General features: G+C 42.1%; 1 protein-coding gene across 1 annotated transcript in view; it reads left to right on the top strand.

Annotated features, from left to right (window-relative positions):
* GUCA1C (guanylate cyclase activator 1C) overlaps positions 1 to 10,638 on the top strand; it is a 49,110-nt gene extending 38,472 nt beyond the window's left edge. Inside the window, exons 3-4 of the mRNA XM_066347036.1 lie at positions 2,424 to 2,511; positions 10,077 to 10,638. Coding sequence (XP_066203133.1) covers positions 2,424 to 2,511; positions 10,077 to 10,231 — 243 coding nt within the window. The 3' untranslated portion in view covers positions 10,232 to 10,638. The remainder of the gene's footprint in view (positions 1 to 2,423; positions 2,512 to 10,076) is intronic.
* The last annotated feature ends 3,007 nt before the right edge of the window (positions 10,639 to 13,645 follow it).

Here is a 13,645-nt window from a genome sequence, read left to right as displayed (position 1 = left end):
AGAGCAGGGGTTTTTTTTGTTTGTTTTTTGTTTTTTGTTTTTTGTATTTTTCTGAAGCTGGAAACGGGGAGAGACAGTCAGACAGACTCCCACATGCGCCCCACCGGAATCCACCCGGCACGCCCACCAGGGGCAATGCTCTGCCCACCAGGGGGCGATGCTCTGCCCCTCCAGGGCATCGCTCTGTCGTGACCAGAGCCACTCTAGCGCCTGGGGCAGAGGCCAAGGAGCCATCCCCAGCGCCTGGGCCATCTTTGCTCCAATGGAGCCTTGGCTGCGGGAGGGGAAGAGAGAGACAGAGAGGAAGGAGGGGGGGGGGAGAAACAAATGGGCACTTCTCCTATGTGCCCTGGCCGGGAATCGAACCCGGGTCCCCCACACGCCAGGCAGACGCTCTACCGCTGAGCCAACCGGCCAGGGCAAGAGCAGGTTTTTTGTGAAAGATGACAGGAAAGGATTTCTTTGGTAAGGTTCCTCACTCAAGTCAAGAGCATGGGGATTTAAGGAGACTATTGTGATGTGGGTGTACCCTAGCATTTGGGAAACACAGTATTACAGTGTTTGAGTCATACCTGAAAAGTCCAATGAGGCACACGTGACAGCACAGGGAAGAGGGATGAAGTTTAGGAAATGTCTGCATCTGTAGAATTTGTTGGGAGGAAAGATGCCTAGGTTTCTCCATGAGTCAGCTATGGGCCACTGGGAGAGGAAGCTGCCAGAGTTGTCTGGATCTTGTTCAGCTGAGCCGCTTGGAGAAGTGAGGGAACCCCAGAAGAGGAAAGCTGGAGATAGGCCTAGAGACCGCTTCTCAACCCGGAGGAATTTCACCCTCCTTCCCGGGAGACATTTGGCAATGTCACGGGATATTTTGTTGTCAACTGGGGAGCTGGGGCGTGTATGGTGCTACCACCATTTGTTGTTTAGAGACCAGGGCTGCTGTTAAACATTATACAGTGCAGGAGATGATCCTGAACAAGAAATAATTGTCCAAAATAGCAATTGTGTAGATGTCGAGAAACCCAGACCTTGAAGGATTAACTGGAATTAAAATGCATGCTTTATATTTAGGGAATTGCAGGAGAGAAAGCTTCAGTGATAAAAAGCAGGTTCAAGAGTCCTCAGAAGAAGAGTGGACTTTAGATATCTGCCATCCAGAGAGCTCTGAGCTTGCTCATCTCCCCACCACCCTTCTCCTATAAGACGAGGGAAGACAATAGGGCACACTGACCATTCTCTCTATAAATATTATCCGCTCAAACTCTGTCACCATCCAATCAATCCTTCACTTTCATTTTAGGTTGCCAGGGGATGGGTGATAGACAAATCCTAGACATTTTGTAATATTTTACTATGGCTTATAGATGTGGTCTAGTATTATTTCAGAATGTGGGAATACTGGAGGCTTAGCCCCATTGCTAGGCTTTGGGGTCTCTGCCAATTCACTGAAAAACCCTAAAAATCTTCATCTAATAAGATGCTGTATAGATGTATCCATTATTACTCTTAAGTATTGCCGTATAATTAACTGTGAGACCTTGACGTAAGGTCAGGAGTGGAGCGTTGCCACTTTGTGACGGTTGATGCTGCATTTTGGACTAGTAGTGCTTGGGGAGCAGCAAGAGAGACGGTCATATTTAAGACCATGCCTTCTAATTGCAATGCGTTGTACCAGTTTTTCTAAAGATTCCTTGTATGTTCAAATTCCAGAGGACTAATTTATTCTCTGTATGTGTCTCTTTTATTTTATTAAGAATTTCTATGTCAAATATGGGTTAGTTAACTTAATCACCTAGGGAAGGGAGTGGGAGTAGGTAGGGGGACTGGGGGATTAAATATTCCCTCCAGAAAGCTGGAAATGTCATTTTCTCTCAGTTCTCTGACAGCTTTTATGATTAAAAAAAAAAAAAAAAAGTGCCGGCCAAGTGTGAGAGAAATCAAGTGTTCTTGCAAGGCATATGTCTTCCCAGTTGAACATTCTATAAAAGGATCAGAGTTTCCAGTCTCAGAAGCCAGAAAGGAAGCATTAGATACTTATAGATCATCTTTTTTATGCCCATCTACACGGTCAAAGATAATAAACCTGAAATTGAAACATCACCTGTTTTCTGGGTCTGCGGTTGTTATGGCAGTGACCAGTACAATTTTTTCCTCCAGTGGGCTCTTGGCATCTTTTGTGACCTAATATGTTGAACAAATCCCTTGGTCCTGCGTAAAATCAAACTTCAGACTGTATTCAGTTCATCTAACTTCCAATCCTCATTACTCAGAAGTGACATACAATATCTTTAACAGCTAGAACAGTTTAGAGAGCAAAATTGACACGCACACATCCCCAAATTCTGTCACACTGAAGTAGAAATGTCATAAAATGTCTTTACTTCCAGCAGCGTTGAACCCCCTGATTTAATTTCTTCTCTTTGCAGTCTGTACAAGCCCTCAATGGCCAGCAAACGCTGAGTCCTGAAGAATTCACCAACTTGGTCTTTCATAAGATTGATATAAACCGCGATGGTAAGGCAGCTGTTCTCCTCGGTCTCACTTTTCTTACAAAAGTAAGAGATGGTAGTTGGTGGTGCCATTGAGACAAAAGCATGGACCTTTCAGGAGAACCCTAGTTGTGACATTATTTGAGCTACATAATTTAACCTAGAGTCTAATGTTTTCCAGTTGGGACAATTCAATTGAGTAAATATTTATTGGCCATATTTATATTCAACTCATGGTGCTTAAGACTCTAGAATGAAGAATAGTAAAGGAAGATACAAGAAAAGAAAAGTGGAAGAATATGAGATGAAGGACCACCTGCTCTTTGCTCTGGGACATATTCTAGTCATTATTTCCTTTCTACCGGAGATTTCTAACTTACTTACACAACCAAACTTTAGTTTTCCTTACTGAGGAAATCTTTCCTTCAATTATGCTATCTTCTTCTATTACCAATTTTTGTTTTTTCCCTTTGGGTACACATTTCTAGAAAGAGTTGTTCATACTTGCCTCTATTTCTGCTCTTTCTAACTTTTCTGCATTCCTATTCCTTCTGCTCATTTCTCTATCTGTTCTTTCTATCCTAAAATATGGACTCTTCTTTGGATCAGAGAAGGTTCACTCCTTCAGAGGCAGTGTGAAATGGGAAGATGCAGGTATTATAAGAGAAGGGAGAGTGCTTACACATTGGCTGGGTGAGCATATTAATTTGAGATTAAGGCAGCATATCTAGGAATGGTGCTTGAAAAAAAATGAAAGCTTAGAATTGTGTAAAATATAATGTCAGCAAAAGAATTTTTTAAAAGTATGGATAGGAGACATTGGAAACTCCAGCCATGGTTGTCATCAATCCACAGTAACGTTTTCCACAAAATCATCCTGCCCACCATTAGTCACTTCTTATAGTGGACTGTTGAGGGCAGTAGAGACCTATGTCAAGTGCGGCAGCTGGCACTAGTCAATGTGACAGCTTAGTCTGGCAGGATAGGATGGTGAGGAGGCTGAAAGGAAGTTCAAATGAAATCACCATTATGAACGTGCCATACAACTGAACAAGAGTATAATTTTCAGAAAAACAATATAATCAATTACATCAATCCTCCTTTTAAGGACCTAACTTTAGATTAACCTCACCTCAATCTCAAGTCAGAATGCTCACTGACTAGTTTACCAAGATCAAAGCCATTGGTGTGATTACTCGTATTTGGGTTCTATGGATTGAGAATAAAATAAATTAGTTCATGTGAAAGCTTTCAAGGAACAAATTTAGACTACCTAGAGTTGATAAGGAAGCTAAGTGAAGCTAGAGAAAGGACCAGAAATGGAGAGTGGAAGGTCTTATGAAGCCAATGAAATTTTATTTGGAATATTCAACCAAAAATGGTGATCACCAAACAGGAAAAATGCTGTAGTTTTTGTTCTGCTTTGCTTTCGTTTTCAATCTTAGAGGTCCTGCAGGATGGCAAAGATTAGAATAGAGGAGATAAAACCAATTTTCCCTCGGGGCTGAAATCATTGACTGAAGGAAGAGTAGTCTGGAAATATTGAATAGATAGGACATCACAAATGTTTAAGACTTAGTATACATTGAATTTCAAAAGGCCGGTCAAGAATGTTCGAAAATATCTATAGATCCTGGAGAAGGGGAATAGAAGAAAGGTGAGCTTCTTTGAAGAACTATGAGGATTGCAGTGTCTCTAAAAAGAAGCTCAGTTCTATTAGTTTGAAGGAACATACAATATATTCCAGAAAATAAGAAAATAATGTAGGACTCTTTGTTTACTATCCAAGCAGATTTCCCAAGAACAAAGTACAAGAAACCAGTAAAATGAGGACTGTGGTTTGGAAGAGGCCTAGAAGTAGAAAAATCTGGAGGGGAAAAGGATCGGATCTGGAAGGGTAAAGGTGTTGTGCTCAGGCAACAACTGAGGTTACCTGAGTTAGAAAAATAGGCTATTTGACCGGAAAGAATGTCAAATGAGAGAGAATGCGTTATGATTTCTGGACTAGCTTGTAGAACTAACCACATGAAATAATTTTTTTTTCTGATAAAAACTTATATTTAAGAAAAAACACGTATCACTGGCTTTTTACAAAATGAAGATACCAAATAAACTATTCTTACTTTAGAGTCAATAAACCATGGTTTCTTGGCAAATTCATATGCAGAGCTAACACTGGCAGAATTCACTTTTACATGGAAATTATTGGAGGCTATTACTTCATCTCATCCCCAGACACCTGGGTCATTCCATATATCAAGAAAGATGCGCCTGACCAGGCGGTGGCGCAGTGGATAGAGCGTCAAACTGGGATGCAGAAGGACCCAGGTTCGAGACCCCGAGGTTACCAGCTTGAGCACGGGCTCATCTGGTTTGAGCAAAAGCTCACCAGCTTGGACCCAAGGTCACTGGCTCCAGCAAAGGGTTACTCGCTCTCCTGAAGGCCCACGGTCAAGGCACATATGAGAAAACAATCAATGAACAACTAAGGTGTTGCAACGCACAACGAAAAACTGATGATTGATGCTTCTCATCTCTCTCCTTTCCTGTCTGTCTGTCCCTATCTATCCCTCTCTCTGACTCTCTCTCTGTCTCTGTAAAAAAAATAATAATAAATAAAATTAAAAAAAAAAAGATGCTAAAATCATACTGTTAGACAACTTAGTGCATCAGAGGGCAAGAATGAGAAAGTAATGAAGATGCAGAAGGTTGATACTTGCAGGAATGTAAAAGGATTTTGCCAGTATTTAGCAGAGGAGAATAAAGTGCTCCACTCACACATAAAGGGGAAGTTGGTACCACCGAGGAGAATCTCTATATTGTACAAGCCTAATTAAATATGATTTATTATTTTTATTATCATTGTTATGAAAACATCAGTGCAGGTAGAAATAGAGATGTTAAATTAAGTACACCAGAATAGTGTTGACTATATGCCAACATATATATATATATATTTATATATTTGTCTGTGTGTATGTAATAGAAGATATGTACAGAAAGACAACCAGATTGTAATATATATATTTCTCAAATAAGAAGCAAGCACATCATTAGTACCTGATGATCCAATGAATATTGAAACCAAAGATAATATCACAACACACTGAGATACAACCAGAAATATTTCAAGAATCTATATGAAAACCCCAATTAGACTGCAAACTGTTTGCAAAAGAATGCCCAATATCAAATCCATTGGTACAAAATATACTTAACAACTGTGAAGTAATCTGTACATAATTATCATGGTAATTAACAAGTCAAAAATAGAAGATTAATCAAAAAATTCAGAAATAATGTTACAAAAATAAAAAGATGAAGAATTATAGGCTCCATGAGGGTGAAAACTATCTCCATTTTTTTATACTTTGGTATTTCCTGCTCTCTCACACTACCTGGCATATGGTAGATTCCCTAGAAATAGTTGCAGTATGATTGAGTGTCTGAAAAGAAGACATCAAGAAGAAACAAGCAAAATATTGAATGTTATCTCTAGGAAGAAAGACCTCTAGCCCAACTTTATAAAATATAAACACGGATTTTAGCAAGAGTTGATTACCAGTATAAAGTGGAACTGGGGGCCAGAGAGAAGTTAAATGGAGATTCTTTCTTTTCATTACACCTTTCAGCAGTTTGATTTTTTTTTTTTTTACCATGAACATATATTGTTATAATTCAGCAAGTTAGTATTATTTTTATATTATGTACAATAGCATTCAAGGAGAGCTTGATGGGAATCACAAAGACAGAAAATTAAAGTTCAATATTAAATATTGTTGAAGAATGAAAACAGAGAGGACAGCAAGACAAGTCAAGATAAATGACAGCCCTGGCGGTTGGCTCAGCGGTAGAGCGTCGGCCTGGCGTGCGGGGGACCCGGGTTCGATTTCCGGCCAGGGCACATAGGAGAAGCGCCCATTTGCTTCTCCACCCCCACCCCCTCCTTCCTCTCTGTCTCTCTCTTCCCCTCCCGCAGCCAAGGCTTCATTGGAGCAAAGATGGCCTGGGCGCTAGGGATGGCTCCTTGGCCTCTGCCCCAGGCACTAGAGTGGCTCTGGTCGACGCCTCGGAGGGGCAGAGCATCGCCCCCTGGTGGGCAGAGCATCGCCCCTGGTGGGCGTGCCAGGTGGATCCCGGTCGGGCGCATGCGGGAGTCTATCTGACTGTCTCTCCCTGTTTCCAGCTTCAGAAAAATACAAAAAAAAAAAAAAAAAAAAAGATAAATGACAGCGTGGAATTGCACAAGCCTCACTACAGGAAGAAGAGCAATCCACATTCCACCACAGGCTGCTTAGAAGTGGGTGCTGACATGATTTAGGAAGATTTATAGATGCTGTTCACAACATTAAGTGCTGAGTGTTTAACACAGCGTCAAATAGCACAGGGACAACAGAGACTTAAGTGGCTCATAAAAATAAACAGTGAAAGTAAAGTGAGACAGAAGGAAGCCGAAGGGGAAATGAAAGAGGCTGGTTATTGGACAAACATTTAGCATAAAACAGAAAAAAAAAAAAAGAAAAGAAAACAACGTAAAGGAAGACATGGAGTGACTAACCAGCAAGACATGTGTTAGATGGGAACATTCTGAAAAGCCGTGAGGGTCAGAGTGAAACAAACTGGGAAACCAGGAACTTTTAGAAGATGGGAGAGAATTGAATATCCTCATAAAGAGAGGAAACCGCTGCTCTTAAAACTCTGCTACAGTTGTATTTTTTTTTTTTAAGTGAGAAGAGGGGAGCTAGTGAGACAGACTTCTGCATGCGCCCTGATGGGAATCCGCCTGGCAACCTCGATGCTCAAATCAACCAACCCTCAGTGCCTCAGTTCTGGGGCCAACGCTCAAACCAGTCAAGCTCCTGGCTGCAAGAGGGGAAGAAAGAGAGAAGAGGGAGAGGAAGGGGAAGAGAAGCAGATGGTCACTTCACCAGTGTGCAGTGACTGGGGATCGAACCCAAGACATCCGTAAGCCGGGTCAATGCTCTACCACTGAGCAACCAGCCAGGAGCCGTGCACTGCCTTTTTTTTTTTTTTTTGTATTTTTCTGAAGTTGGAAACAGAGAGGCAGTCAGACAGACTCCCGCATGCGCCTGACCGGGATCCACCCGGCATGCCCACCAGAGGGTGATGCTCTGACCATTTGGGGCATCGCTCTGTTGCAACCAGAGCTATTCCAGCGCCTGAGGCAGAGGCCACAGAGCCATCCTCAGTGCCCGGGCCAACTTTGCTCCAATGGAGCCTTGGTGCCGGAGGGGAAGAGAGAGACAGAGAGGAAGGGGAGAGGGAGGGGTGGAGAAGCAGATGGGTGCTTCTCCTGTGTGCCCTGGCCGGGAATCGAACCCGGGACTCCTGCACGCCAGGCCGATGCTCTACCACTGAGCCAACCGGCCAGGGCCCCTGCACTGCTTTTTAATCAGCATGGTGACTACACCCCAACCCCGTGGACACAGTTTCTCCCACGAACAACAGTGGTAACTGAGAAGTGTTATACCTGTGTGGTCAAAATCTACTTCAGCTCTCCTGTCTCCACTCCTAATTCTGCTTTGGTCATGCTGAGTTCCTAAAGATTTGAAAAATCTCTTGGTTTGGGAATTTAGCAACTCTGATTTTCCTTTGCAAAGGACAGTTATTCTTTTGATATGTATTGTACCCCATTCTACCATGCCTACACCCATGTGACCCTCTCCACCCACACACTTCTCACTTCCTTTTATTTTCAGTTTACTTTATTTTGATTCATTCCTCAACTGTACATTCCCTGTGAGACAGAAGGACTTCCTGTTCCTACCCACTGTTAGCTGGGGTTTTGCACATAAGGCATAAGAAAAACATAAGGAGAAAAGATTAGATTTCTCTCTGGAAAAAAAAGCATTTTTGTATTTTGTCATTGAAAACAAAAAGAAAGTATGTTATGAGAATGTGATGATTCATGCTGATTTATATTTGTATCGCTATGATGGTATTTTAAATATTTTTCTTTAGCCACTAAAAAATACAGGCACAGGTAACACCTTATTTTATTCTTGCTGACTTTCTTCCCCAATGCACATTCTCTAGTTACTGAGTGTATCTGACTTGTCTCTGGCTGGCCTTCTACCAGCCACAAACTTTATTGGGTACAATCTCTTTGAAATCAGAAATTGCATCTGACCACTTAACTCGAATACAATCATTATTATAATACAAATAACTTAAGTCAACAGAAAACCCTACTCCATCCCCACCATAATATTGAAAAGTTGTCTTGTGGAATGAGGGTAGTAAAAAACCAAGGCAGCCAGCATATGAGGGTATATGGTACTTTTATAACACTGACTGGCCAGCATAAGCCAAGGCTTAAGTCAAGGTAATAAAATTAAAAACCAAAAATCAAAACAAAAGAGGAGAACTAATGACCAACAATTCTATGTGGAATGAATAAATGTTTAGCCCTCCTCACAGCTTTGGACAGTCTGAAATTTTTTCTCAGAATATTGAAACAGCCTTGCATACAATTATTTCCTCCTGATCTCAAAAATGTTCAATTTTCATGCTTCTATGACTTGGTACATCTTCAAAGTTAAAGGTCAAGTAATTAATACTATGTAAAGATGTGAATGTATATATGTTCAAAGATGCTTTATCTGACATTCTCAACTCAAAATAATAGATTGTATTCTATCTGACTGGCGGTGGTGCAGAGGATAGAGCAGGGGTCTCAAACTCGCAGCCCGCGGGCCACATGCGGCCCCCCGAACAATTTTGTGTGGCCCGCAGACTAATCCACGAAGTTCAAAATATTTTGGATAAAATTAAGTAAGCCTAGGGGCCTACTTGTATTTTTCATTTCTCTAGCATCCTAGCTAGATATTAGCTTAGTTAACAGCAGTTGTGATGCGAACTACAGTTTCTGGTCGTTTTGTGACACTGAGTAAACTGCATGTACGATTGTGCTTGTTGTACTGATTTTTTTTTGTTTTCAACTGCAGTGAGAAAAGTGTTGCGTAACAGTTGCCTTTTGTAGACCTAGTGCGGCCCGCCGAACAGCTGTGATCTTGCTCTGCGGCCCACATGCTGAGTTGAGTTTGAGACCGCTGGGATAGAGCATCGACATGGGATGCTGAGGACCCAGATATGAAATCCCAAGGTCACCAGGTTGAGTGTGGCTTCATTCGGCTTGAGCACAGGCTTGCCAGCTTCAGTGTGGGACCACTGGCTTGAGCATGAGATCATCAAAATGACCCTATGGTCATTGGCTTGAGCCTTAAGGTCACTGGTTCAGCTTGAGCCCCTCAATTAAAGAATGTATGAGAAGCAATCAATGTACAAGTAAAGTGACACAACTACAAGTTGATGCTTCTCATCTCTCTCCCTTCCTGTCTCTCTCTCGTTCTTTAAGAAAAAATAGATTGTATTCATCACCTTTATTTTCACTAGCAATCCTACCATTGAATGCTTTTTTTATATAAGGAAAGTCAAAGAGTTTAGAGTCTAGTTGAAGTAAAAATATTTAAAGAGAAAAATATCAATTATAATACCTGTGAATATATGGTATATATACCAGTGAATGGTATTGGTAAAACCTCTTATTAATTGTTTATCATTTTCTAGGAGAATTGACTTTAGAAGAATTTATCAACGGCACAGAACAGGATCAGGATCTTCTGGAGATTGTTTCTAAGAGCTTCGACTTTTCCAATGTACTGAAAGTTATCTGTAATGGGAAGCAGCCAGACACAGGAGGAGGCTTCCTTCAAACCATCTGACAAGGCTGGTCTACAGATGGCGACAATGAGAATGCCTTTCCCAGATTTTAATTAGGAAAAAAACAAAATTTCCCCCATGTACATGTTATCGACTTCAGGTTTTTATTATAACTGAAGTCAGTTTATGAATGTATCACTCATCTTAAGTCCCACAGAGACTTTCATAATGATCTTGGATAGAAGCATTGTTGTTTTTCTGTTTATACAATCTCATTCTCTGAGCAGATCAGAATATGATGATTAAACTGAAGCCTTGTCTCCATATTTATCAGTTCAAAACAGAGCTCATATGTTTGTTTCTTTGCACACCTAAATTAATCTGCATCTTGAAATAAAACTAGGTGATACAGGCAGTGTCCCCACAGTTCGACATTCTTCTTAGATTAAATGTGCATTTGGCAAATGTGTTTATTGCCTCTTGGTTCTTGTTGCATCTGTATACTATAAATGACTGAGTTCTGGTCTATTGAGAAACTTTTCCTCTGTCGTTCTTTCTTACTCCTGACCCCGAATGCTGTCTTGAATCAGTGATAATGTTCTATTCCAAAGGCAAAGTCTTAAGCTATGCAGTAAAAGAAGAAAATTTTGGGGCTGGGCAATAAGAACATTACTATCTGATTTGTTATAAAACTGGGTCCAGTGGTGCGTGAAAATGCAATGCATCATCTGTAATTATTATGCCAGTTGGAGGTTTGATCAGAATAGCAGACAGCCAGGCTATGCAACAACAAGCGTTTGACATTTTAAATGGTTCTGACATTATAGCTCTGACATTTCATTTTTTTTTATATCCTTTCTAAAAATGAAATGATGAATGGGATTTCTTGATGGGTCAGAACTTTTTAAGTTTGGGGTTCTATATCACAGGCCTATTAGTCCATCTTTCAATGCAAAGCTTTCTTATGGAAACAAGGGAGGCTGAAGAGCAGACGTCAGCTGTCTTTATGCAAAAAGTTTCTTAATTACGCTTTCATATTCAAATTGGGGTTAGAAACGCACAATTGAAACTATAAAGACAGAATTGGACTGTCCCTGTCTCCCTCATAGTTAAAGCGTAGGTTAAAGTATAGATGGAGATGAAGATGAGATATGCTGGGCAGTAAAAATTAAGTATAAATGAAGTTTTAAAAGTTATAGATGGATGTATAGGTGAAAATATATAGATGACAGTAGTATAGATGGAGGCGGAAATATTCTAAGGGTTTCCAAAAAATTTTGAGGGGATTCACAAAGAAGTGTGTCGTATAATGTAAAATATGTTCAAATAAAATGATCGCAAATAAAAGTAATGTGAGGAAAATCATTGCGGCCATATACACAGCTCCACTCATTTGCCAAAAGTGGGCTACCCATTGAGTTCTGAGCTTCCTGAGGATCATTACAGTCTTGCCCCACTCTGGCAGTGACAGCTGATTTCACTCTCACCCCCACATTCCTGAGGCACCTGGAGTCCTTTCCACAGAAAACTGGACCCACTCCCCCTTCCAGGCTTCCTTGTTCTAGTCACACCCATCTCTTCCCTTTGTGCCCCCAGCCTAAGGTTGCAGCTGCTTCCTGCCATTTCTGTATTCTTCAGTGTCCTTCTTCTGCTTTTTCAGTCCTCCAAGGTAGGATCCCTGAATAGGGACACAGAAGAGGGACACAGTTCAGTGTCAGAGACACCACAGTACTATGCTGAACACAGCACAATAGGTGTAGAACTAGCAATTCTCATTAATCAATAGGTGGGGTAGATATCTCAAAAAGGGAGTTACTTCCCTTGCCCTTTTGTCTGCTCTAAGGAAGTTCCTCTTCCTGACTTCTTCATTCTCATCTCTGCTTCTATTTGTGTGTATCAATAAATCCACGTAGGGACTGGGGGTCAGGACCATCTCCTGAAACCTGTAGAGGGGATTGTGACGCGGTTTGCCCTAGGTCCCTCGATGCACTCCATCTGGTCTCCCAGGAGTCTCTGCGACACTCCAATGTCTTTTTAACTAATAATTCCTTACATTAATGTAAAGCCAGTAGCCACGGCCACCATCACAGCCACCTGGCCATGCAGGTTCGCATTTGAGTCAGACAGTTGGTAATGAAACAACAGAGCCAAAAACTGGTGAGCCATCACTTTTAATCCTAGCTTGCACCCAGCGGGCAAGTAAAAACACACACTGGGCTCCAAAACCCACTCATTCAGTGTTCACAAAGATACTGACTTATCTGAGTTTCCTAGAATCAAAGGTATCTATCTACCTCACCAGCCTTATTGACCTCTGTTTACCATCTCCTTCTTGATAGATACGTGAATTCCAAACTGCCCTCTTGATGTTCCGCTTATCTGTCAGACCTCACCCTTACTGGACTATTGCCCCTGAGACAGAGGAATTCAAAAAAGCTGAGAAGCCGCCCCAAGCAGGGGCTCCAGACACACCAGGACTTTTGATTCAACACCCACATGCTCCAAGCCCCCAAGGAGGAGCATTCTGGACATACCAGGACTTTTGCCTCAGTATCCCCTCAGGCTCTCCCAAACACTATATAACTCGCCCCTAGTCTGTAACTGGTGGTCTTCTCCCCCAGGAGAAGTGCCCGGCAGGGTTCCTTTCTTCCTTTCAATAAAGCCTGTCACTCTGGTCTTTCAGACTCCCGTGGATTCCAACATTTGGTGCCGAAACCCGGGACAGGGTATTAACTGCCTGGACGATCCCTCTTTGCCGTCCAAACTTACAACCAGGGAAGCAATGGGCAGTGGCAGCTCGTCCCGGGCTTACTCCCTGTTTCTGTTTGGACGTGTAATTGTGGGTTGATTGGCCGGCAGTCTAACCCTGTCCTGAACCCCTGCTGGACCAGAAGGTAAGGAGTTTCTCCCTTCCCCTTCCCCGGTTGGCCTCTAAATTTCTCTCTAAAAACACCCCTTTCTGGTCGGTTTTCTCTGACACACCTCACGTTTTGAGGGGTTTGACTTTCAGTCTCAGTGGACTGCACGGAAGACTAGGCGCCTAGCCAAACCTCTCCACTCTCTCGGACTTCTCGTCCTCGGAGCTCCCTGACAGGTGGTGACGACCTCTATCAGGGACGACTCCCCCACACGGAGATTCTCTCCTCTTGGGACAGTGACAAAAGGCGGGGACGCCCCCTCTTGCTCACCTGTCTCCACTATGGGCTCTTCAGAGTCTAAGCCTTCTGACCAGACACCTCTAGGATGTCTCATAAAAATCCTCAGCAAACTCGGTCTCTTAGACCTCAAACTGAAGAAATTAATCTTCTTCTCTAACACAGCATGGCCTCAGTACAGACTAGACAATGACTCCCATTGGCCTGAAAACAGGACATTCAATTACAATATCCTAAGACATCTTGACAATTTCTGCCACCGGACGGGGAGGGCATCAGAAATTCCTTACGTGCAGGCTTTCTTCTCCCTTCTCTCCTGTC

The sequence above is a fragment of the Saccopteryx leptura genome, chromosome 8 (genome assembly GCF_036850995.1).
Source record: "Saccopteryx leptura isolate mSacLep1 chromosome 8, mSacLep1_pri_phased_curated, whole genome shotgun sequence".
Classification (NCBI taxonomy): domain Eukaryota; kingdom Metazoa; phylum Chordata; class Mammalia; order Chiroptera; family Emballonuridae; genus Saccopteryx; species Saccopteryx leptura.
This window is presented reverse-complemented; position numbering and strand designations above follow the sequence as displayed.